Here is a 26,626-nt window from a genome sequence, read left to right as displayed (position 1 = left end):
AACGCAATGCCCCACGTTTGCCATGTATGCCCCATAATACTAATCTTGTTGATCGTTATAGCATACGTTTTCTGTAAAGATACGAATCAAAACAACTCACCTGTCGATTAAAACAAAATCGAGATCGGCATCTCTTTCTATGTTTACGGGAGCTGTCCTTGTTAACAGACGGTAAACAGTAAATATGTTCCATAAATAAGTGACACAATCCACAATAAATCCACCATAAAACGAGCAAGAAGAAGTAAATAAGGAACCGCTTGAAATAAGCTAGTGGTTTGCTCATAGACAGTAAAAGAAATGGACACAGCGACCCCACTGGAACTCAATTGAGACAAGTGTAGCCCGTTTTTAGCTATTTTTAGCATTTCCGTTTCTGACGCGCAGACTCAAACTAAGCTTGACGACGTCAGCAACCTGTCTGACAGATGTAAAACTTCTAGTAGCTGTGCGGGCAAACTGCCATCGTTAATCTTGCAGAGACGGCGAGCTTGAGCGGGGAGTTCTTTGGCGTGAGTGAGCAGGAGTAAGTATTCTGATTAATTATTTTGTATAGTATTTTAAAATGTAACACCAGTACGCCATATTAAGTTAATTGCCTGCGAGCTTCTCCTCCTGTCTGTACGGTAATTTCTCTACTGTGCGACAGAGAGTCGAGTGGTTATGACGCAATCAGTAGCCTATTTTTACAAAAACTTTCTACGGGGCCATAATGTAACATAGAAGGTAAAGGAGCCCTTTATACATTGTTGTGTATCTTTAGAAATAAATAATGGACAAATGGAGTCTTTAAACGCCTCAGATGTAAAGTTATTCGCTGTCAAAGTGACACCAAAATGAATGGGAGTCAATGGGAATGCTAACGCAAGTGAAGTTCTGCTACAAGATGTATTGTTAGAAATCAGCTGGACAAATATATATAACACTAGCCTAGTGGTTTTGGGAAATTTTACTGCAAATATCTTACAAATTGTACCTTTAAAAACACCTCAAGTATACAGTAAACTGATTGGATTTATCCAAAGAACCACATGGTGGAACACTTTGTTACTCCTGCTGAAGTTTGCTTTAGGTTACACATCATGCTTATCTGTTGAATTTAATAATCCTTTAAATAAGAATGGATCCTTTAGTGCCCAAACATTCTAAAACTGAATTAGAAATTAAGAGATAAATCACAGAAAATTAAGAAGAGATGTATCGTCCTGATAAAGGTGTCAAAGACCAAACAAACCTGAAAGTAAAGTGATATTTGGAAGCATCAGGACTAACAGGTTTTGAAATGTTCAAAGGGTATTAGGTTTGAATGCCTCATATTTCAAACACATTTTAACATCTCATTTAGCTATTCTTAGATTTTATTATTATTAATTATTATTATTATTACTGGAATCAATGCAAATCACGCGCTCTCCCAGCTAGGTGGCGAGACCTACGCTTCTTCAAACTTTACAAAGTTTGGTCTGCACTCTTTCATTAGCATCAAAGCAGGAGATTTAATAGACAAATGTTTCAGCTATGCCTTTATCAGTGTGATAATTCTTTGCTATATACTTTTTATACAGTATATATATATATATATATATATATATATATATATATATATATATATATATATACAGTATATATATATACACTGTATATATACATACATACATATATACATATATATATATATATATATAATGAATGAATGTTACGCATCTTGTTTACAGAAGGGACCTGAGAATCAAATGTTGAGCAGCAGGTGGTGGACTGAGCACATTCTGTAGCCGTTTTAATACAACCACAAAAAAATGTCCTTCAGGCATTGGAAAAACTTGCTTCTTGCAAAAACAGAAATCAGAAATGTACATCTTCCTATGAAATTTTTTTTATGGAATTCAAAGGAAAGCAAAGCAGAAAAAAACTAGTGAAAAAAGTGACATCTTTCTTCCCACAACATTTATCATTAGAACAGTTCAGTTCTTTGCATTATAGAAATCGGTAACTAGCATTGGTAAATATTAACAATGAACAATATTTCTACAGCTTTTATTCATCTTAGTTCATATTAATTTAAAATGCATTAGTAATTGTTGAAAAGCAATCTGTATCTGTTTACTGCATACAGTAATAAATAGAAAGCATTTTAAAGATTTTAAATGCTAAAGAAAAAACTTCCAACCATTTTTACAATGGACTGATAATGAATAAGAAATGTGTCTTACTGTAAGTCGCTGGGGTATATTTGAAGCAATAGACAAAAATACATTGTATGGATCAAAATTATAGATTTTTTTTTTTTATGCCAAAAATAGGATATTAAGTAAAGATCATGTTCCAAGAATATATTTTGTAAATTTCCTACTGTAAATATATTAAAACTTAATTTTTGATTACTAATATGCATTGCTCAGAATTTCATTTGGACAACTTTAAAGGTGATTTTATCAATACTTAATATTATTATTATTTTTGCACCCTCAGATTACAGATAAATCTCAATTTAAAAAAAAAAATGACCCTTGTGACTGGTTTTGTGGTTTAGGGTCACAAATATTAGAATGATTTCTGAAGGATCATGTGACACTTAAGATTGGAGTAATGATGCTGAAAATTCATCTTAGCATCACAGGAATAAATTACATTAAAAAGGATTTCAAATAGAAAAGTTATTTAAATTGTAAAAATATTTCAGTTTTTACAGTATTTTTGATTAAATAAATGCAACTTTGGTGGAGACTTCTTTCAAAAACAAATAGTTTGTTTTATGTCTAAAACAAGTGTTGCGACAAGAATAATCTTATCGTTGTCTTATCTCAAGAACTTAGTATTGATTTGTAGAGCAGGATAACTGGAAACAAAAGAATTCCTTTACCTGACCAGAACCCATTTTTCACCCAATCAACTTATTCACACCGATTAGTCCAAAAATTAACAACATCCTGAACACAATTTATTTTCCAACAGAATTTTTGCATACAAAGGCCAGTAAATGTGCACTAGGGGAAGAGAGTGCAAAGCGTTCTAAAAGATTACATATTTGTGGCTACATTGTACTGCAAGACACATTTGAGTTCACACGAGACAACAGTAATATTGCAGTTTGCAATGACACGGTCTACATAATGCAATAAATACTCACACGCACAAGTATTCATATATTGCACTTTGGAGGAAATAAAGGTCTTGGTTAAATAGATGTTAGATAGTGTTCAATATAATCATCCCATTCCATCCCAGTCCAGCAAAGACTAAACTGGTCAGTGTAAATGTTACAGAAAATGTAATACATTACAGGTTAAATATGTGCAAAAATTACAATTAAATCCCTTAACAAATTCACTGTGTCTGCTGTGCATGTCAACCATAATTTCTCGATTACAATGACATCTTTTTATTCCTTTAAATCTTTTCAGTACTTTAGATGCTACAGAGGTTGATTTGTGTGCCTCTAAAAATAAGACCATCCAAGTGTTTGACCAACTGGAAATCAAACTTTGTAAGATGAAGCCAAAAAATAAAAAAATGTAGTCCACAATAACATGCCAACCTGGCACGGATTACAATTTTTGAGGACTGCTCCAAACAACACTATATACACAACCTTTCACATTCAGCTAGGGTTAAAGGTCCAAATGTACACAATTTTCAACGGAGTATAAACGGAAAAATAAAACCCATCTACAAGAGTACCCATGAAACACCTAGCAAACATCTTTTAGAGGTTCTACCAACAAGAGAACCAGCACTTGGGGCAGAGTTCCTAATACCAATGCATGGTTCAGCATAGTCATCGCTCAGAGAAGAATAAAGAAACATCTACTGGACAAAAACGCACCAAGTGGAAAAGCATGTTTGTAGAGTTGTGAAATGAAAACACTTCCTGTTGAGAGTAGAATACATGTGTATTAGCTTCAATATTTCAACCTATTTGAAGAGAAATGAGAAGGGCAGCTCACTGACGCAAATTAAGAATAACATTAATTGGTAATACTAACTTTACAATGATGTTTAATTAGTTAGCATTAATTAATACAAGTTTTGTTCATAACATAAATCAACAAAACCAAAATGCTTTTAAAAATATGAACAATTTTAAGAAAAATAAACACGGGGAATAATAAAGTGGGATTAATGAAATGCTGTTATCAATTGTCATTAGCTGTTGCATTAACTAAATGTACAGAACCTTGTTTTAAAGTATTACCCATTAAAGCTTAAAAATTAATAAAACAATACTGTTCCTGTAGGTTAGAATTGTTTTTTTTACTCTTGAAAGGCATTCTCCAATGTGCCACACAGAGAATAAATTTTAGTATTACATATTATTAGCAAACAAAAAGAAAAGCGATCATTTAATAATTTTTCCATTTAAACAAAAATATTCTAAAAAGGTACAAAAAGATGGACCCTCTTGAATGAGAACCAACCAACATTAAGTCATTCTGGCTCCCAAAACCGAAGACTTACACTAGATACATTAAACCCACATCAATGATTTACTATAAAACTTCACCCACTGTACATTCAAGACTCACGGTTCCTACAGTATCATTACTTCTGTTAACAAAAAACGATCAAATAAAAGACCTTACTCAGCAGTATGCGACTAATCTGGAGTGCAATATGATTCGGTGTGGATTGAGAGAACTACATTCTTAAGCTACCGATTCTAAACATTTAAAACTGCTCCTAAAGGAAGGGATGACAGAGGGAAGTTCTTCATCATCTTGATAACCCACTTGCTGACTCACTGTGAGTGCTTAGCCCTGTTTTTCTTTGGAGAGCTCTGTGTGAAAGCCTGAAACACGTGCTGGTGTTTAAGAAAGGAGACTTGTGGATCTCCCGGGTGCAGCAGAGACAGAAGAGGCTTCATGCACCGGCAGGGCCACTCTGCCCTAAAAAAGGGTTACAAGAAACGAGAGCAGCCCCATACATGCTGGTAAATCTCAGTGTTAATGCTGCCAGTGTTAATAATGAGATTCTCCTGTCTGGAAACGTACCCTACCACAACACACACAGATAATAACGTCAGATAGCCATACACACAGAGACGCAAGTTTATATCCCATGCTACAGACACCAAAGAGCACTGTTTCGGTGTCGATGTGAGTGAGACTTTGGTAATAATGTGGAACCTGCTCCATGCAATTCATTTCCTAGTGACCGACATCGTGTATATGGAAACAACAGAACGTTGTGTTTGATATACATCAGGTGAATGGAAGATATAAGAAATTACAGAGAGTGGAATTTAAAAATAAAATGTCTTCATTAAAAACAAAAATGACAACAACAAAGAGAACTGCCAAATCTTGCTCGGCTTTAACTGCTGACACTCAAGTCACATGTCAGATTCCATCTAAGCAAGTGCCAGTACCAGAGCCAAAGCGAGTTTCACAGCCCACACATGCACACATGTGTCCTGTATGTGTGCTAGTGGTCACTGGAGTATCCACAGTCTATTGTCCTGCGAGTCCCATCAGTTTAAGGCTCTTAAGGCAAAGGACGGCACATGCAGAGTGATAGAGAGAGACGGAGGGAAAAATAAGGGAACAACGCTTCAGGGAAAGCTGGACAGGATTGGCTCATAGCTGGTGTACTATGCTGTCAGCGTGATGAATGGATACAGGGCCGTCTTGTCTCAGTCTCTGCCATTGAAAAGTCGTGCTAAGTGATCCGACCTCCTCCTCTTCATTCTCTTGCTCTTTAGCGAACTCCATGAAAACCTGCAAAACGGGTATACGATTACAGACGAGTACTGCAAAAGTCAGTTTTTCACAAACTAAATTTACTTCTACACAGATCTTTTTATTTTTTTTCTTCCGAATATTGTGACATACTTGTTCAAGAGTTGACTGGGAGAAGTTGTACTCTTCAAAGTTAAAGTTTTGTTTTGCTGTGAAGAAAAAGGAGAATGGTGAAAACTGTATTTTTAATTCTTCATAAAAACTGCGTGGTTGTTATGATATCCACTTCTTACCATTTTCTAACTGGGCAAAAGACTTTGCTAGTGACTTCACATCTTCCATTGGGATTTTATACACCATCAGAGTGGCAAAACTGCAAAGATCCAACACATATACATTCACATTTGTGGTTTACGGGGACTCTCCATAGGGGTAATGGTTTTTATACTGTACAAACTGTAATTTCTATCACCCTACACCAACCTTACTGGATATATTTGAATTTCATAAAACACTGTTTTGTATGGGTTTTATTAAGCCTTTTGTATTACTGGGACACAGGTGGTGTCCTCGTAAACCATGTCAGTGCCCATATCATTAAACACATTTGTGTCCTCAAACCATATATATCAGTACAAACACACACACACGCACACTTCTCAATCCCAGAGGTTTTAAATTCTAATTTTGTCAATTTGACATCATTTTTTTTCACCCATTTAATTTCTTATCTTTTTCAGACACATCTTACCTGTCTTGACGAACAGCGTGAGGAAATATCTTCAGTATCTCTTTGTGCAACAGTGCTACCTGCTGGAGACCTGTGAGCTCCTCCCTGAGATTAATCTCTAAGCTGTAGCCTCTCCCAAACTTCCCCTTCAGGTGCTGTATTGAGCCAATACATCTGCAGGGGGCAACATAACAAAATGTTACAAGCTTTCTATTCTGCTTTACTTGTTTGCCCAAGATTCTCTTTAAGTGCATGTTAATCCATGTCATATTTAGCGGAGGCTTTTATCTGTCTTGTAGTCCCACCTTAGTTGACCAGAAACCATGATGGCCACACGGTCACACACAGCCTCTGCCTCTTCCATGTAGTGGGTTGTCAAAAGGGCTCCTCGCTGTTTGTTCTTAAAGGCAGCACGGATCGCCCTCCTATTGAAAGGAAACACAGAAATGTTAATTTTTGCAGACATCTGTTTTTATATGTGCATGTGACAGACACACACACACACATATCTATCTATATTATATATCATAGCATTTAGAATACATAAGCTAAAATAACTGAACACAAAGTAGAATATTTTACCACATGCGCTGTTTTGATTTGGGATCCATTCCTGAAGATGGTTCATCCAACAGAACTATCTGAGGATTTCCCAGCATGCTTAGTGCAAAGCACAGCTAGTATGAAAAAGATAAAAATTAACCTAAAATCCACAACAAAATTGTATTTTGATAATGGCACTGAACTGAATGACTTGCCTTCCTCTTTAGACCTGCAGACAAGTTTTTTGCTTGTTTGTAAAGATGATCCTTCAGCTCTAGAGCACTCACAACACTGTTAAAGACACACACACACACACACACACACACCATAGTTAAATCTTGAACATTGCTTTGGTGGTCATACTGTAATCTAGAAACTCTGTTCACATGAAAAAGTACACTAGTCAATAAAATGCATTTATTTTGATTAACTTAATAAATAAATAAAATATAAACTTAAGTACTAATACAAATCCAAAAAGCAGCTGTGGTGGTTTAATAAAAACATTATGCAGTGTTTAAAACCAGTGTTGTTCTATTTTTTTTTTTTAAATACTAGTAAATTGATTAAACGTAACAGTAAACATTTTTTAATTCTCTATTATTTATCAAATAGTAATGGTTGCTGATAGGGCTGTAGCTATCGAATATTTTAGAAATCGAGTATTCTACCAAAAATTCCATCGATTAATCGAGTAATCGGATAAAATTAGTTTTTGCTTAATTAAAGTGCAATATTAATTATGCAAGAGAAAATAAGACTCCTGGGTCTCTTAAAATGAACAACTAAGTTTCCTTTTTTAGATTTTTTATTTTTTAAATGCATAGAATGCAATGCATACATCAAAAACAAGCATTTAATTATTACCCATTGTTTCTCTGTCTTTACTTGTACTGTGAACAATGACAATAAAGTTGACAGATAAATTAAGTGCATTTAAGTGCCATTCAGTTGGGGCTTTAAATAAAGCATTTTCTGAGATCCACATTAAACACATAAAACATTATATTATTTAAAATTTACTTAACTTTTCGGTAAACAAAGGGGATTTACTATAAAAAATAAAACATGAAAGAAACGTTGTGTGATTAAAACTTTTTTTTTTTTTTTAGTAGTAGGCTATGTACATTCTGCTGAACAACAGTCTTTAACCGGACTTTTATTTTGACGGGTTGGCGTGCCTTTACAGTGTGACGTGACGCTAGTTTTACTCAACTCAAACGGTCAAATGCTCATGAAGTGACAGTCAGAGCAGTTCTGGAGATGTTGTACATGTGTTCACGTCTTATTTAGAGAGACAGCAGACGATGAATTCACCGCGAGCTTCATGCGCGCTTCAGTGTGTTTAATGAATGAAGGCGCGCTTCTGCTCCATTCATTAACAAAGACACGCAGAACATGCAGGATTCATATTTAAACAGACTATTCTGGCTTAATATTTACAGATATTAGTCCATATCGTGATTTGATGTAAGTGCAATGAGCTATTTTTGATGAATTCATTCAAAATTTGGCTAATTCCTTGCCATTCCGCGTTAAACTGTAAATTCCGTTTTTATGACTGGATTCCGCGATTGCCTCCGCGTTTTCTGCATCGCGGAAATCATAGGGCCCTAGTTGTGGTGTGCCAGCCCTATCTTGCAATGGACACACGCCACAACGTTCTCTTTACGTTTGCCCGCGCACTCAAATCAAAACATGCTGACTCCTTGCAGTATGCGACTTCGGAACCAGAGCTTGTGTCTCCTTCCTTTTTGTGGGTGACGTAAACGCGTTGTCACATTAAAAAAAATCATTACCAAAGAACCTGATGTGAGTTTTAAAATAAATGAAAAGAGGCTTAGAGGCAGAGGAATTTGCCTCGATCATTTTTTTGTAATCGAGTTACTCGAGTTACTCAAGGAATCGTTTCAGCCCTAGTTGCTGATAATTCAATATTCAATTAAATGAAATCTACAAAATACTAAGAGCTCAACATTTAAGACTTAAAAAAAATAAAATAAAAAAAAATCTATCTTACTGACAACAGTCCTTTGAATGGTAGTGTAAATGTAAAATATATTTTTTAAGAGATTTGGTACCGCTTGATGATGTTTGGGATATCACGCTGATGTAACCCCTTGATAGCAGCATAGATCTCCAGGTGCTCCTGTAGAGTGATTCTAGGCCACAGAGGGTTCACCTGAGGACAGTACCCTACATGCTCCAAGGGGTTTTCCACTGGTTGGAAGTCTGTGCCATAATCTCCCATCAGAATCTAAAAATAAATGTCAAGCTTTAGTCAGCACACAATGAACTCATAACCAGCAAGAAACTGAGAGATTGAGCCCAAACCTGTCCAGCAGTGGGTTCAGTGTCTCCAGACAGCATGTGCATGATAGTGCTCTTTCCTGCTCCATTTGGTCCCAGCAGACCCAAAACCTCACCTGAGAACAGGCCATTTTTCATTAACATTTGCTTGCTCCATTTAAAATCATTACATCAAATCAGAGGCAGACTCCACCTTTGCGAACACAAAAGGAGATGTTCTTAGTGGCCACATTCCTTCTCTTGCTGAGTGAAAAGCCCTCCCTCTTGCCTTTGTACTGTTTCCTGAGATTACTCACCACTACCACTGGTTTCTGGAAAAGTTTTCCATATTAAAAAGGTTATTGAACAATAACGTGATTTGAGATTCTTAAGATCTACAGAAAAGTGGGGCTATACCTCCTCACAGCACTGACAAGTTAGCGCCTCCTTCACTTGAGCTCTCTCCACCTGAACATCCTCATCCTCACTCATGCTCTCCTCTGGGTTTCTCTGAGCATTGCTCTTTGCTTGGGAGGAAATCCTGGAAAACAACAGATCAGAGATCAAGCTCTATTTCTTAGTGATCTGGGTTCAACTAACGGACCTTAGAACAGAAAGCTCACATTAACACTGTGTCTACACTGGATGTGGCACGACATGACACAATTCCCAGACAGTAAAATGCAAAACATGGCAAAATATGAGCTCAGATGTAGTACAACTTGTCTGCCATTTTATTTCTTTTAGTTTAAGACAGACCTGCAGATCTGGTCATTCTTCATCGTCTTCCCTCCATATCTTATCTCAAGCCATCTCAGGATGAAGAGCATCAGAATACACTGGATATACGGCTACAGAAGACAAAAAGATTCAGTGCAAAGAAGACATTATAAAACAGTTTGAGACAAAAAAACGATATTTACAGTAACTTACAGACACAACAGAGATGAAGAGGTTCTTCCATGGGAAATCATCTTCATGAGGAGACTGAAGGAAGGTGACCTAGAATGAAAAAGACATTAGGTTCAATTACATTAGGGATATTTCATCCATGTTATCAGACACTGAATAGAAGGAGTCCTGTAAGTAGTAAAGCGTTACCATGGTAATGCAGTTAAGGCAGCCCATAAGAGGGTAGAGTGGACTGAAGAAACACAATGCATTGTGTAGGATACGAGCCACAACAGGACTCTCATTCACAAGGGCCATCTGGACTATTGATGCAGAAACCACACACAACTATGGACAAAAAGAAAAAAAAAAGAAATCGCTTTAATACCTTCCTACAGATATATTTGAATAAGAAAGATAATTTTCCGTGTTTTCACACCACTGAAAAGTTGGAAAGGTTCTTGAAGTCTCACCATCATGGAGACCACTGAGAAGAAGTCCCTATTGCTCTGGACTTTGACAAACATGAAGGATACGCAGTATGTGAAGAGAACCATGGCTGGAGCGAAGCCAATCAGACACAGAGCCTGAAAATAGAATAAAGATAGTAGTTGAGCGGTTGTTATATGATAATGCTAATATCTGCTCTGCTCTTGAAGCTTAAATAAATTCTATTTTAGAAAAATGCAAAGGAAGCTGGATGTAGCATTTTCTTACCACAGACAAGGTATTGTAAAAGGTTAGCAGGTTTGTAGAATGGAAGGCAAACAGGGTGCTGGTCATACAGATTAAGATAAGATAATAGAAAGGGACATCAATAGCTGCCTGACCGCACCAGTACGCCGAAGGAACAAGACCAGAGATCCTCAGGGTCGAGCGACACTTCAACTGATGATTAAAAAAAACAAAAAAGTGAAGATAGATAGGTTGCATTCACTGTAAAAACACTGAAATATTATTGAAGAGACATTGTGATAAAATCAAGCCTTTACAGCTGGTTATTTAAGGTCACCCCAGCGGTTTTGAAAAAGGTTTCTTATGCTCACCAAGGCTGCATCAGCAATACATTAAAATCAGTAATATTATGAAATATAACAACACTTTAAAATAACAACATTTAAAAAATTTATTAAAACAGAACATTATTTCCTGTGATGCAAAGCTGAATTTTTAGCATCATTACTCCAGTCTTCAGTTTCACATGATCCTTCAGAAATCATTCTGAAATGCTGATTTGCTTTTATCAGGAAATTTCAAAAGAACTGCCTTATATATATATATATATATATATTTTTTTTTTTTTTTTGTAACACTGTAAAATGTGTTTGTCATTTTTTATCAAATTAAAACATTCTTGCAGAAAATATTAATACTTTTTTTTTTTTGTTAAAATAAAAAGAAAAATTCTAACCATCATTACATGAAGTTACAGCACAAATATATACCTCTTTGTCTCTTGTGTGGTCCATTGCAAAATAGGCTGGCATCCCTGCAGCCAGCATCCCAAGAATCACAGCCTCAATGTAAACCAGTGCATAGGACGTCTTATCAGGGATTTGCTAAAATGCAGAAAGAATAGAGCAGTTGACACTTACAAGAAACAATAATAGCGGTATTTATGTACAGGGACTTGAGTGTATTGATGCACTACACTCACATAGTCGAAGGGTTTAGTCCATGTTTTAATGTTTCCGGTGCCGTTAAAACCCCTCAGGAGAGCGTTACTGAGCACATTGACAACCATGGGCAAGGAGTGCACCGTGGTACTGTTAAAAGCTAAAATGTAGCTAAAATCCTGGAATTGAGAAACAACGAGGGAGGACAAGAGGGGTTAAATAAAGTTATCGAAGAACAGCAAGAGTTTCAATTATTTTTGAAATGAAAAATACAATAATTTCAGAACAATGCATTGTTGAGAAATGTATTTCTAAAACTCAAACTGTGGAGTATAAAAGTGAAGAAAGGCTAGCCAATTGTACTGGAAGGCTCACTTTACTGGATCCGGTCACGTTGATGGCGGCGCTGACAGGTGCAGCAGACATGTAGTCCGGTTTTTTCATCATTTCCACTTTAATGTCCTGAGACGCCAGATTTTGGATGAACCCTGACAGGTCAGAATCTACCACAACACACAGATTTTACATGAACCAAGACTTGAATTGGTTAATGTGAATAGTCAACAGTTGTCAATATAATATATACAAGTATTATCACTGACCGGTGGAGTTTTGCACAAGCAGGCTGGTGGTGTATTTGCGAGGAGCCTCGTTGCGGTGCAGCAGGTATATAGGTGAAAACAGTCTTTCAGGAGAATGAATCTGAATGTTTCCCGTGGCCACGGACAGAATCAGCATTGCAGACAAGAAAACCAGGAACAGTGTCAAACTGGGTAAAAGAGAGGAGAAAGAATTATGACTTAAAGCTTTGTATAACACATGCATAATATTGATTATTAAGATACTGTTCAATAAGATTGCATCCTTTTCCTCTATGACGTTGAGTATGGCCTGGGTCTGATTCAATATAAATATAAATATAATTTTGGGTCTGCAAGAATTTTTAATGTGTTCTGAATAGTATTGCGTGTACTGTGTACTACTGAAAGGCAAACATGATCAACTAGTACTTGGAAGCATTTGCTCACTTGTAAATAAAAGGTTTTCTCTCTCTCTGCAGGTTGAGCATGTGCAGCCAAGCCACCGTGCTAAACTGCTGCCTCCAGAGGGCACGTCCAGTTACTGCATCCTGCCTGCTGTCTGAAAACGTCAGCAGCCGCTGGTCTGTCTCATCCATAGAGGACACGTCTCCCTCCTCTTCCAGCTTTTCTTGGTTAAACACACTGTAGTCTATCAATGAAGGAAAACACGAGAGGGTGATATACCTCTAGAGCAATTCACTATAATACTGATTAGTTTTATGTAGTTATGTCAAACAGGAAGATAATAAATAGCAGATCTTAAAACTGATATTTCGAACAGAGATGCTTTGAATCAGTTTAGGTAGGTGGATATCTTACCAGTCTGATCCACCTCTGCCTCTGCCTCCAGACGCAAGAATACATCCTCTAACGTTGTCATGGAGACACCGTAGTTAATGATACCCAGGTCAGGTCGACAGTCTAACTCCGCAAACAGCCCTGGAGTGCAATGTGAGGGAGACGAGAAGAGTTTAGGAACCATAGATATTCATCTTTTTGGATTGCAAGAAACAAGAAAAACTAACCACGCACACCAAAATAATTCTTAAAATAACTGAAGCTCACACACACAAATAAAGTAAGTAAAATAAATAAATACTATACATCTGTCATCATTTACTAACCTCCATGTCGTTCCAAACCCGTATGATTGTGTTCCATCAATGGAACAAAAGGGATTTTTATAGAATATTCAGGTTTTTTTACTTTTCCATTCAATGAGTGAAAAACCCCGAGTCATACAGTTTTGGAATGATATGAAAGTGAATAAATCAAACTGTAAGCATGAAGTAAACACTCCACCGATACTTCATATGACAAGACAGATATTAAAACAGCCCCAATAAAACACCACCGCAGTCCTGGTGAAAGCATGAAACAATCTGTTGCTCCGCAGGGCATATGGCAGTGTGGCACATAACAGATGGTGACATGAGGGCAAATAGAAGCGAGACCTGGGAAAGTGTCCATGCTCTCGAAAGGCAATGTGAATGTAAGCTCAGCCTCTTGCTGCCTTGACAACTGAGCCTTGGGAACATGCTGCTTGACCAGTGATGTGATGTTCTCCACTTCACAGCCTTCAGTTACAGACATTCTAGAGGAGGTTTAGAATCACAATGTTAATGTGGCAGCAGCAATGGGTGACAGGAAGAAAAAAAAAAAAAAAGTACATGTATTATGTACTATTTATAGTACATAAGAACTCACCTAAGATGGTAGCCAACCCCACACTTGGTCTTCAGGTACAAAGAGGAACCAACACATTTCAGTTGTCCTTGAGAGATGACAGCTTTACGATCTGCTTGACAGAAAATGAACAGAGGTGTGTAAGATTGAGACATAGATGACTGATGGAAGAAAAATTAAAAATGATAAAAGTACCCGCAAGTATATCTGCCTCGTCCATGTAATGAGTACTGAGTACAGTGACTCTGCCTGCTTTACGGCTCTTCAGTAAGGACCAGACCTGGTGCCGAGACACTGGGTCCATACCAGCTGTTGGCTCATCCAGAAGGAGGATCTGATTCAGAAGCAAAAAGACACTGAGGGAGAGGGATAAATAAGCAAACAAAAAGTCAAAGGGATAAGCCGTCATTTACCTTTGGGTCTCCGAGAATTGCTATGCCCACAGAGAGCTTCCTCTTTTGACCTCCACTCAGGTTCTTTGCCTGAGCGTCCATAATCTTTTCTAAATCCAGATCCCTTAGAACTTTTCTCACCTTAAAAAGAAATGACAACAAAACAAAATGATGAAGGTAAATGGATGTTTCTGCCTTTATTTAAGATATTTCTAAATACTTAACCAACTAAAGGTTTTTCAGAAAGTCAGTAAAACTGTTTTAGAAGAAATTATTATTTTTTTTATTCCGAGTGGACCCATTAAATTGGTCAAAAGTGACAGTAAGGACTCTGTAAGGACTTGCAGATTACAAGATTTCAATTTCAAGTAAATGCTGTACTTTTGTAAGATTCTATTCAAATAATCCTAAAAGAAATGTATCACGATTCTCAAAACAAATCAGCATATTAGAATGATTTTTGAAGTATCATGTGACACAGAAGACTGAAGTAATGTCTGCTTTGCTATCACAGGAATAAACATTTTACAAATAAATTGAAATAGAAAACAGTTATTTTTTTAATCAAATAAATGCATCCCTCGTGAGCATAAGAGACTACCTTCAAAAACATTAATAAATCAATAAATACATTCAATTTCCAAATAAATGTAAAAAGAAAGTCAAAAAATTTGAGGTCACTGTTGGTTTGTATAATGAATGTAATTAAACATGCAGGGTGGAGTTGATGTCAAATCAGCTCTTTTGATGCATTATAGTATGAGGTTTGCTTTTGAATTTCCCATACAAAGAGTCAACATGCAGTCAGCTGATGTGGTCTCTAGATCCACTGGGAGTTCCTACCTCACTGTCAATATCAGAGGGCAGGATCCCTTTGATGGCAGCGAAGATCCTCAGGTGTTCCTCTACAGTGAGCACATCAAAGATGATGTTGAACTGGGGACATATACCAACCAGCTGTTTCATCTCGGCCCCCTCCGCTATCTCTGCCACAGGAGTGCCATAGATGGTTGCAGTGCCTATGCACAAAATACAAAATAACAGAATTGTGAGTGTAGAAGCAGTACAACTTGTCAAGGTATAGAGACCCAGTAAAATGTGATGACAAAAAAAATCAAAATTAGCAGCTAGGCATCACATGACTGACCTTCTGTAGGGGGGCAGATGCCACACAGGATGTTCATGAGTGTGGATTTTCCTGCTCCACTGTGACCCAGCAGGGCAGTGATCTGACCCTCATAGATGTCAAAAGTCAAACCTTCAGATCACAAACAGACAGAAGACAATACATTCACCAACATATTAGAGCCAGAAGTCTCCTCATGAACTAAATTTTTAAAACCAAGTCAACATCAAGTGCAGTATGTTTTAAAATCCATAAGTGCTGAGCAAGAGGATGAATATACTAGTTGTAACAAACAATGAAATGTCACGATTTGGACACCGGTGGGAAGTCTCACCTCTCAAAGCTTCCACTTTGGTGTCTTTCTCGCTGTAGATCTTACGGATATTGCAGATCCTAACAAAAAAAAAAAATATATATATAAATAAATAAACACGGAAATGAATATTAAATGGTTGTTCTGGCTGCATGCCAACTCTCTTCAAGGCCAAATCTATCCAGGCTTTGAAGCTCCCTTTCCCCAAACTGCATTACTTCACTGGTCTGCAAATACTGACTAGCTTTTGTAGTTTGTAGATAAAGATACTTTGAGAATAGAATGAATGAATGAATGAATTTTGAAAAGATTTTTTGTAAAACTGTACAATATGGTAAAATACACTAAAATGCTGTAAAAATAGTTATGCACAACTGATAATTTTTTTTTGAGTCAAGTCCGCACCTGATAACCTCTTTTCCTCTAAACTCAGAAGAAATCGCCTCCACAGATTCATCATTCACAGGGGTTCCGTTCACCTCGCCCTCGTACACAGAGCTCACCTCCACATAACGCTTCCTCCGCTTTGACCAATAGGATGGCTGTAGGAAGTACAGCACTGAGCGCCTTGTGCCAAACTCGCCTGAAGGAAGAAATGGTCATATATGTAGGAATGTCACAAACGCCTCCATCCCAGTTAAGTTATAACACAGATTTGTGTGTATTCTTTACTGCAGCCACATGGAATCTGCATGTTTTTTTTTAACCTTTTAAGAGAACAGACTATCCCATTTACAGTATAAACTAACACATTTTTTAAGTGTTCAGCTAGAAAGGTGTGCTAGTGCAATCTTCCTTTTAAGAAAATTATTAATATTTTATGGTCAATAAAAAAAAAAAAAATCTTGTGTATCAAGTGTCAAAATCGTTTTTGGAGCCACATTACATTGACTTTGACCAAACAGTCTTGTTTTGCTGGCTGAGCAAATGACTTTGCATTGGAATAAATTTGCATACGATGCCTAAATATAAACTCGGTTAAGAAGTGGAATTCTACTAAAATCACAAAGATGATTTTTGTTGTGCTAAACGGTTCATGAAAAATGCTTTTTGACTCTAGTCACCTGGTAAGACTTGGTCCAGGTACATGGCTAAAAGCAGATAGAGAATGCAGTCCAAGAACAGCATGACCATAGGAACATAGAGGGCGTGAGGACCATTGCCCAGAGAGGAAAACACTGCACCGTCCCCTTGAGCTTCCAGATACACCACCTACACAGACACACAAAACCTTCCAGAATGTACACTCCATTTGATAAATGGGATTTTTGACTTACTACATACAGACCACAAACTTCTGAATGGTATGTTTTTTTACATACTGTAACTGTTTTCTATTTATTACATTTCAGTGTCACATGATGCTTCAGAAATACTTCTAATATGTTGATTTTGTGGCTGAAAAACATTTCTGATTATCTATGCTTATATGCTGATTTTTTTCTCCATATATCTTTGATAAAAAAATAAAAAAAATAATAATAATAATAAAAATAAAAAGTTTTAAACAACAGAATATATTTTAAATAGAAATATTCTGTAGCATTATAAACATTGTTACGGTCACTTTTGTTAATTATAGCACATCCTTGCTGATTAAAAGTATTAATAAAAAAAAAAAAGAACAAAAAAAAAAAACCTCACTGTTCTCATATGTGTTTCTTGGCAAACAGTCCTATAACCTAGGTGACTCCATTTAAACCATAGACACCATGGAGTGTGTTTGCGGAAAAGTGTGTTACCTGGGCGATGCCAATAGAGAAAGCGCTGGGAGACAGAAGGCAGAGGAGCCACACAGCTGACTGTGGGAAATCTCTCATCAGCACAGTGAAAAGAGACAGGCATCCGAACACCACTGTCAACATAGAGCCAACTGTACTTGCAAACTTGGGCTTCTTAAACAAAGGGGTCAACATGAAGGAGAAGAAAATCTGTGGGATTAAGAAATGGGAAAATTAAAACCCAATTAAAATATAACTTTCCTGGTTTAATTGTGATTGATTCCTCAATGAGAGAGAAAAAAAACTTATTTTTTTATATTTTAATCTTTCACATAGGCACCACTTTTCACAATACTATTAACTCCCAATGGATAAAACCAAGACCTGTCCTGCATTTGGTTCTCATCTAATATCCTGCTGCATTCAGATATATTACATTATGGAAATAACTTGCAAATGAGGTTTCATTTCTTGAAGAAAAATACACTTTACTGCTGACAACTTTGTAGCAAATGCTTTCTTAGGAAAAGCAAGAGAGAAAAAAAAAAAACTTGCATTCTGTCAGATATTTTACCAGTACAGTCACACCCTGCTGAAGCAAAAGAAAACCAACACAGCAAAAAGCAATTTAGCCTTAGAAAACGAAAACTGATAACATATTCATTATAAACTCAGATTAGTCTATCACTCACAGGACTAATCTCACTGTAGGCAGAAATCGAGACTTGATGCCAAATGAGTGCACAGCCATTTAAATTGCTTTGCACTCTCTAAACCTTAGAATCGCTATTGTTCAGGATGTGACTGGAGGGTTGCTAGGACTTACAGAGGATATTCCATAGAGGAAAATGAGAAGGAAGATGACAAAGAAGTTGCTGTTGGAGAACAGGGGTGTGCAGGTTGCTATAACAGCCATGAGAATGGACATGGTCGTCACTAGTGCAGCATAGAGAAGGCCCCATGAAAGCCTAAAGAAAGCAAAAGTTTACAAATGGACCATTTTTACATTTAAATTGGCTATGAATTACAATAGGTCCTGTTGAGAGCACACTCACCAAAAGGCAGAGTCATACAATCCCATCATGCCCATGGTGTCTTTCAAGCGCTGCTCTTTTTCAGCTGCCACATTGACAATGAGGAAGGAGACAAAGGGTGTAAACGCCAACACTAGGTATATGGAGATCAGTGCGTGAGGGAACTTCTGGACCTCCACCGAACCTGGATGCCCCATCATCACTGCACGCACTTTTAATTCATTCCACACCGGACGTTTGGTCTTCATCTGCAAAAGAATGAAGACAATATTATGAAAGCAAAAATCATGTCAAAACTCAGCAGTGACTTCCTATTACCATTAATGCACTGTAAAAAATGTAGATCATAAAACATTGTAATTTTAAATAGGGATGCATGATAATATCGGAATGTTATCGAAATTGGCCGATAATGGCTTTAAATGCAAATATCGGCAATGGTCGATATGAAAAATGATGCTGATATGCCTTGCCGATAAGATGAGTAACTCAGTTGTGCTCAGGGTGTCATAGTGATAAGATAACATCAGCAGTGTGGTCATTCTTGACATTTTTTCCTGAATGATGATTAATTTAATTGCTTTGAACATTTAATCTGAGAATGCCAGTACAGTAGGAGGCATCCTGTGTGCAATAGAGTCAACTGTTCCTAGTGAATGCAGCAGTAGCAGCCTCCTCCGGGTCCTAATGCCCGTCCTGTGAGGCGCTTTATTTACATAGGGGGCGCTGTTAGCCTAGTTGTAATAAAATGTATGCAAAATACAGAAATAACAATAAGATTGTGTTTCTGATTAAATAAATTGATATTATAAAATCAATCATATATTTTTCTACTATTTTGAATGAGTAACGCAGAAACTGCACGTCTCCTGGGCTAGACTAACAAAACATTAAAATGCAACAACATCCCTTACTACATCACCGCATCTCATGCAGCATTTGTTTGTACTATTTTTGCACAGTTTTTTTTCAAACATTTTTGTTTGTACTATTTTTTATTTTTCACAATCTCCTCATCACAGCCCTCAATTAATCATGTGTTCGTGCTCAGTGAACTAGATCGAACATTTTTACTATCGTTATTGAAGAAGGTGTATCATGGATAAATAGTAGGGCCGGGACTTGATTAAAAAAAATTAATCTAATTAATTAGAGGCTTTGTAATTAATTAATCGCATTTTAATCGCAGATAAATATTTGACCTGAGAACAGTGAGAAGTATTTTTTTCCACATGGATTTATAGTATACCATTGAATAATGAGTGAATACATAAGCTTAAGCAACAAAATATTGTTTATTTTTGTTCAACCAAGTCTAGCAGACCAGTGCAATTTTTGCCATGAAGTGTAGCAATAGCATATTTAGAAACAATTTAGAAATAGTACATTTCAGAAATTCAGGAAGCTTATAGGTGCTGGAACCTTCTGTAAAGTGTGTTTTTTTTTTTTTTTTTTTTTTTTTTTTTTTTTTTTTAAGTAATACACAATACTGTCAATTACATGCAGAACATTGGAAACACTGACTATTAGAAAACATCTCTCTGTTGCTTCAGAGGCCATAACATACTAAGTCCAACTCTCAATAACCTTGGCCAAAACAATAAAGAGTTCAACATAAGCTGTTGCACCAACAAAATTATAAATAGTTCAACATAAAGTGTAAAGTCCATGCTAGCTGCTATATGTTTTGCGTTGAGGTGATACTTGAGACTTGATGTGCTGCGGTGATATGCGAACGCTAGTTGGTGCTACAGTATAATCGGTCCGCCGAAACTCATCAAGTGAGAAACGTTCCGCGGTGCAAAATTATCTCAAAATTATCTGTAATTAATCTCAATTAACGTGTTAAAGTCCCGGCCCTAATAAATAGATACCGTTTTATTGCCCAGGCCTAGCAAAAACTTAAATAATTGTTGTTTTTTTAACTTTCTTTTAAAGAATTCTACCAAAAACATACATTACGGCTGTTCACAATAGCACAACAGTTTTCAACATGGATAGTAATATAAAAAAATTATGCTGTAAATCAGCATAGAATAACTTTTAAAGGATAATATAATCATGTAAAGACTGGAGTTATTGCTTTTCAAAATATTTTTACTGAGCATAAACTGTTAAATGCTAGTATACTCGGATACTTCAGCAGGCAGATATATACACTGCATATTAATGGCTAAAATGCTTAAATGCTGATCAATTTTCATCCATGCCATTTCAAACCTGTATAATGGCAGCATCAATGAGAGACTGCAGCCGTATGAATCCAGAATACCAGTAGTTGGCAGCCCGACAGTTGACATAGTTTGTGTAACAGCTTGCTGTGGAACAGAGAAAAGAAAAAACAAAAACCTGTCATACTCATTCCTTTCATTATAGATCAAACGGTTGCAAAGTTAATGTCATTTACATTAAAAAGGAGGTCTCTAATTAAACAAAGAAGAAGCTAAATCAGGTGCCACAGCTGCTGTGGCTTCATGATATTAGCACCGAGTTAGACTCACTTATGGATTCAGTGAAGTCACTAGGCAGAGGGAGCTGGTTGTATGGGAATCGCAGACGGTACGACAATTGGTCCAAGAAGACCACTCCTACAAATCCATCAGGTTCATAGAGACTGGCATTCTCCAAATCTTTCTCGGTGGAGAACATCTCTAATCGCTCATTCATAGCTGAGGATTCAATACCCACAAATAAATACAAAGAAAAAGCACACAGTGGGTCTACTTAAAAAAACAACTGCAGAATCAAACCATTAATTAGCAAAGCATTCAGTAACATAACATATATACACCATGCAATAACTTTGAATTATGCATAAATGTTATAGATCAGTGAAATATTTTTGTGATTTTGTTAAACTAAACATCACATTTTTTGGTTTGTTTTGGTTTAATTTAAAGAAAGACACCAATAAAACTGACTTACACAGTTCCCGTGCCACCTCTTCCATGATGTGATTGGTGACATTGTTGATAGGGGTGTAGCCAAGACCTTTGATTGACAGGTCCCGTTCGTACTCCAGCTCCTTAGTGCTGATACTGCCGTATGAGACATGAGGGTTGAGGGTGCTAATTAGGATGAGGAGGCCCAGGAGCAGCAAAGGCAAGATCAGCTCCTGCAAAAAAAGAAGAGGAACAATTCAAATTTGACATGGAAATACACATACAAAACACACAACTAATTATTAGGGGTGCTCCGATCACGATCGGCCGATCGTTATGCGCATCTCGTCAGTAAAGCCGGTTTTCTTATCAGCGGTGCGTGATTTCACATAGAGCACCTGTTACTACACAGAGCCGTTGTTAATAGAGAAGATGCGCAAATCACGTTAATTTTCAGCGTTTATTGGCGCATCTTCTCAGTTAACAACGGCTCTGTGTAGTAACAGCTGCTCTATGTGAAATCACGCACCTGAGGGAATTAACCGCTGATAAGAAAACCGGCTTTACTGATGAGATGCGCATTAACGATCGGCCGATCGTGATCGGAGCACCCCTACTAATTATACATTTAAAAAAATTACAAAACCTTCCAAAATAGGGTCAAGATATATTGTGTACACCACAGAAAAAAAGGATATCCATACTGTCATGTTCTCATAGCTACAGCTCTTGATTTACTGCCTTAGGGAGGCCATAAACACAAGAAGGGTGCCAGTGAGGGGGTCCAATCATCCCTCTGGGTTTATTTGCTAGACCATGACACGAGTTTAGCTTTTAATGTGCCTTGAGGATGTGCACTACAATGTTTGTTGCAAAAAGTTCTGGCAAATTCATTTCAAGACCACACTGAAGAAAGTGACTGATTTCATGATTAAAGAATTTCAATACTGGATTCTCCCTTAAAATCAAGACTATTAGAAATGTAAACTAAAATATGTGAAGTATACACATATGTGAAGCCCACTAGAACCAAGAACTCTGAACAATACAACTTGCTTCACCATCTCCACCTCCACCTCCAGGAAAATCAATACAGAGATGAAAATCGTTGGCAAAAATCCCAAGCATGACTACTTCATAATGCAATTCATTTTGTTCCATTTCCAACCGCTTACCATAATGTATCATAACAATTTTCCTTTTACAATGTCGGTTTAAAAGTACTTTAGTATTGATGGCAGGTTCTGACATGAACTAGTAGAACACCCACCCATTAACAGCCTTTTAATTCTGAAAGACTCTTATATGGCTCATCACGAAACAAACTACATACATAAAATACATCAAAAATTACCTTACATAAAAAATAAATACACGACTGCATCAACAGAAGAAAAAAAGGGAAATGACTTGGAGGATTTTTTCTTTTCTCTTTCTGAGTCGAAGCAGAGAATAAATAACCTGCTGGGCAGTAAAGAGTCAACAGAGTGGAAGGAAGAAGACTTCATCCAGATGCATGGGAATTACAACAGATCAGTGGTATTAAGACAGCTAAGTCTTGTGATTTTATTAAGCAGTCTAGGTAACTGTAATTTTGCACTGCTCATTTAACTTTGACCAGAAGTGTTGTACATAACAGGACAGGACAAATCCTTCTGGAGGAAAAAGGGTTGTGATCAAGGCCACATTTAGAAAGGTCAGGGATCTTTGAACAGACTGCAAGGGTTTCTGCAGGTCTTTAAGAGTAAGTAAAGATATTAAGAAACACAACAGGGCAGCATGATAACTTATTTTAATTTTATTTGTGATTTTTTTTTTTTTATTGTGATTACGATTTCTGCTTCTCTCCATCTATTAAAGGGGCCATGAACTGAGAAATAAAAAGTCCCTTGGACTTTCGACATGACATAGGTCAATGTTCTTTAAAAACATTATGCAAGTTTAAAAATTCTAAACTTTCTTATTATAATAAACAATGCAGTTCATGACACCTTCTGTGATATCTGCCAGTTTGTTTTCTTTCACACATTTGCTGCGAATAAACCTGCGACCAAACCATGCAAGTTGACATTCTTTTGATTTGTGCTTGTGTGGAAGTGCAATAACGCTGATGAAATGTAAAAAAAAAAATAATAATAATAATAAAGATATTTATATTTTTGGAGCAAAATAAAACCGTTTAACCATTATTTTCCAGCCCTAGAACAAAATGTATTGTTAGCAACACTTCAAAGTTTGCAAATACAATGTCCAGCCAAATTCCAATACTTTTTAAATTTATTTTACCAAAAAGAAAAAAAAAGAAAAAAAGGTTTATTTGAATAGCAAGAATATGGAAATAACTGATGTTGAAAGTGATATTCTACCTCAGTATTTTTGTCTTGTTTTCGAGTGCAAAATATTCTGAAACCAAGACTTGATTAAAATTTTTAATCAATTTATTTGAAAAGCAAAAGTGCATAAGACAAGTCTTTATTTCTGTGAACCTGATCAAAATTAAGTGAGTTTAAGAATTAAAAAAAACAACAAATCATTGGGAAAACAAGTTTTCATAACCATTTTTTTCTTAGAATTTCTAAGGAAACAAGGCTGCATTTCTTAATTATTATTATTTTTTTTAATTAACAAAGAAAGAAAACAAGACAAAAATACTGAGGAAGATATACATTTTTACAATGCATTGGAACATTTTATGCAATGATTTTATGAATTTAAGACTTTCTGCTATGATTTAAGACCTTGATTTGTGAAAGGGTGAATTAAGACTTTAAGACCTTTTAAAATCTGCAAAACCTCTGGATTGAAATGGTCACTTCACTTCCAAGAATTCCTTAAGAATATGCTGTATAAACTTCAGAAGGAGCACAATACCAGCAAACAGAGGAGATATACAAAGGCATTAAATGCTCAGAAGATTTGAAGGGGCAAAGAAAGGATGTGAGTGACAGAAGAAAGGCACCTGGAGACTCTGTTGTTTGGTCCTCCATTTGATCAGCAGGTTTTTGTATAGCAGGCTTCTCGTCTGATGCCAGACTCCGGCATCTCTTTTGGTTATGGGCTGCATTCTTCCAGCATGCTTCAGCTGACTGGCACATGGATCAGACACAGCTGCAAAACAACAAATATCCTTCTCATTTATAAAAAAGATAAAGACAATAACAATAATTCCTTTGAATTTGTCAGGCCAACTTTAGGGTGTTTCTTCACAACTCTTAGTTCATACTGTTCAGCAAGCAGAGCTAAGATAAGATATGACAGTATGTGATAATGTCTAATATATATATATATATATATATATATATATATATATATATCTTTTTGGAACGATCCCATATTAAAATCTGAATTTTATTTGTCAGTGGAATGTGTTGCATCAATATTCACACTTCTATAATTATGATTCAGAAGAATTAATAACTATAATTTTGTTGAACTTCCTGCTTTATTTAATACTGTATTAACTATACAATATTTATTTAACGTACAGAAGACTACAGAAGCCCACTTTCGCCACTGATTAATGAAAACAAATAAAGAAATACAAAAAGGTAATTATCAAATATTATAATTTATTTATAACTTTTTTCCTTCCTATTTAAGATTTTGCTCATTAATCTGAGTTTACATCTAGCAAAGTTTGTATTATTATTACATTCCGTGGCTGAAACAGTAGACACTACAGTATAACATATATTTGAATTTTTCCCCCCACATATGCAACTATTAAACTTTCTAAAACTTTTTAAAACATTGTCCGCAAAGCTCCCCATTTCAAGACTGATAAAATGGTCAATACTGATTTCGAAGCAAAGAGAAGGGGAAAAGTGAGTCCAAAGGTAACAGCAGATAAGAATGCATTCGAGAAAGCAGCCTGTGAAGCGTTACAATGTGCTGACAACTACCTATAAACAGGTAAGAACAAACATAAAAACAAAAAAAAAACAGGAAATAATGTACACAAAATGTCACTGCGCGTGCAGGAGGTCTCGTGCACCCGACTTGTAGCGCGTGCTCGCGTGCGCGCGCGGTTCAGGTCAATAACGAATGGGTTGGGCTTTTGCTCCTTCTTTAAAAAAAAAAAATACGTGTTTTTCTAATGTACCTGTAATACTAGAACCAAATGTGAAAACTGTCGATAAAATAATGAGTTTTGTTCGCTGCGGTCTGGGAGTAAACACTGACAGCTAATGCTAACTAGCTAACAGCTTTCCCTCAAGCTTAAACAAGGAAGTGCACTTACGTATGAAATACATTAAGACATGTCTTTCCTTTCCTCCAAATTCGCTGTATCCTTTCCAAATAAATATCCTTTAACAAATAAATAGGGAAGAAATCCAGGACGGCGTTATCAACACTACTTGCGCCTCTGCCATCAGCTGGACCGACCAGTTCTTCAACCAATCAGCGCAGAGCTGCAAGTTACGAGACTCGTGATTCGTCGGAGTCAAGCAAACCAATCACGACCCTCAGAACTTGTAGGACTTCGCTGATTGGTTGTGTCGACGTCATCAACACAACTCTATGCCTCCGACCCCACCTGCCGTTGACCTACAGGTCTATATTTATCATATCATATCATATATCATATCATATCATATTATATTATATTATATCCCTGACCCCACCAGCTGTTGACCTACAGGTCTACATTATATAATAAAACATATTACGCATATGTGCTCTATAGTTATATTTAATATATTTTATTTACCAATTTATTTATTTATTTAAAAATTTTAAATTGTATACCCAGTTTAGACCGCAATGCCTTGCAGTTTTTCAGTAGCCCAAGCACTTGATGATGCAATACCCACTGTGCAAGATATTTTGCTATGCTTGCATTGTTTTGCTTGGTCATTGGAAATAGGAGAAATTGTTTACACTAAAATATTGACATGTAGTCCTGATATCCACTGAGATGGTGCCAAAAAGAAAACTATGATACATACTGCATTGTGCTGACAGCACAGGAACACAGTCAGTACTGCTGTTTAAAGTGGATAGGATACAGTATTTTGAGTGACCATATGCTTCTGATATAAGGAATAGAGAAGGAAGTACCAGAGATGCTAGATGCCACAAGATGAGATCTCATTAAAATGAAGACTCAGGATGAATACTCATTAAAATTCTGACAGCTCATTAAA

The 26,626-nt window shown here is 36.5% G+C and overlaps 1 protein-coding gene across 1 annotated transcript; it reads right to left on the bottom strand.

Moving 5' to 3' along the window:
* Positions 1–2,916: 2,916 nt before the first annotated feature.
* On the bottom strand, positions 2,917–25,922 carry abca5 (ATP-binding cassette, sub-family A (ABC1), member 5). Its single transcript, XM_052611872.1, has 39 exons — positions 25,720–25,922; positions 24,439–24,587; positions 21,523–21,712; positions 21,099–21,266; positions 20,818–20,915; positions 18,619–18,845; positions 18,390–18,531; positions 17,585–17,773; positions 16,907–17,054; positions 16,248–16,425; positions 15,864–15,922; positions 15,551–15,661; positions 15,247–15,422; positions 14,425–14,544; positions 14,207–14,345; positions 14,033–14,123; positions 13,780–13,919; positions 13,145–13,264; positions 12,773–12,974; positions 12,347–12,513; positions 12,120–12,247; positions 11,786–11,923; positions 11,574–11,687; positions 10,846–11,016; positions 10,602–10,715; positions 10,339–10,476; positions 10,171–10,239; positions 9,997–10,088; positions 9,655–9,778; positions 9,452–9,569; positions 9,283–9,374; positions 9,030–9,205; positions 7,164–7,239; positions 6,988–7,082; positions 6,711–6,830; positions 6,427–6,579; positions 5,969–6,048; positions 5,829–5,884; positions 2,917–5,714 (listed from the first exon to the last, which is right to left on the bottom strand). The coding sequence occupies exons 1-39, from the start codon at positions 25,730–25,732 to the stop codon at positions 5,574–5,576; spliced, it is 5,022 nt and encodes a 1,673-aa protein (XP_052467832.1). The 5' UTR covers positions 25,733–25,922; the 3' UTR covers positions 2,917–5,573.
* Between the last annotated feature and the right edge of the window lie 704 nt (positions 25,923–26,626).

The sequence above is a fragment of the Carassius gibelio genome, chromosome A12, assembly GCF_023724105.1.
Source record: "Carassius gibelio isolate Cgi1373 ecotype wild population from Czech Republic chromosome A12, carGib1.2-hapl.c, whole genome shotgun sequence".
In the NCBI taxonomy this organism is placed as follows: Eukaryota; Metazoa; Chordata; class Actinopteri; order Cypriniformes; family Cyprinidae; genus Carassius; species Carassius gibelio.
The sequence above is the reverse complement of the archived record's forward strand: the minus strand, read 5'-3'. Positions and strand labels throughout refer to the sequence as shown.

What these genes read in the sequence shown, in the direction of transcription:
- abca5 (XM_052611872.1), bottom strand. An exon ending in TCTCAGTGGTCTCCATGATG is followed by an intron (nt 10,477 to 10,601) that starts GTGAGACTTCAA and finishes TTTTGTCCATAG; the next exon opens with TTGTGTGTGGTTTCTGCATC. An exon ending in CTGAACCCACTGCTGGACAG is followed by an intron (nt 9,206 to 9,282) that starts GTTTGGGCTCAA and finishes ATTTATTTTTAG; the next exon opens with ATTCTGATGGGAGATTATGG.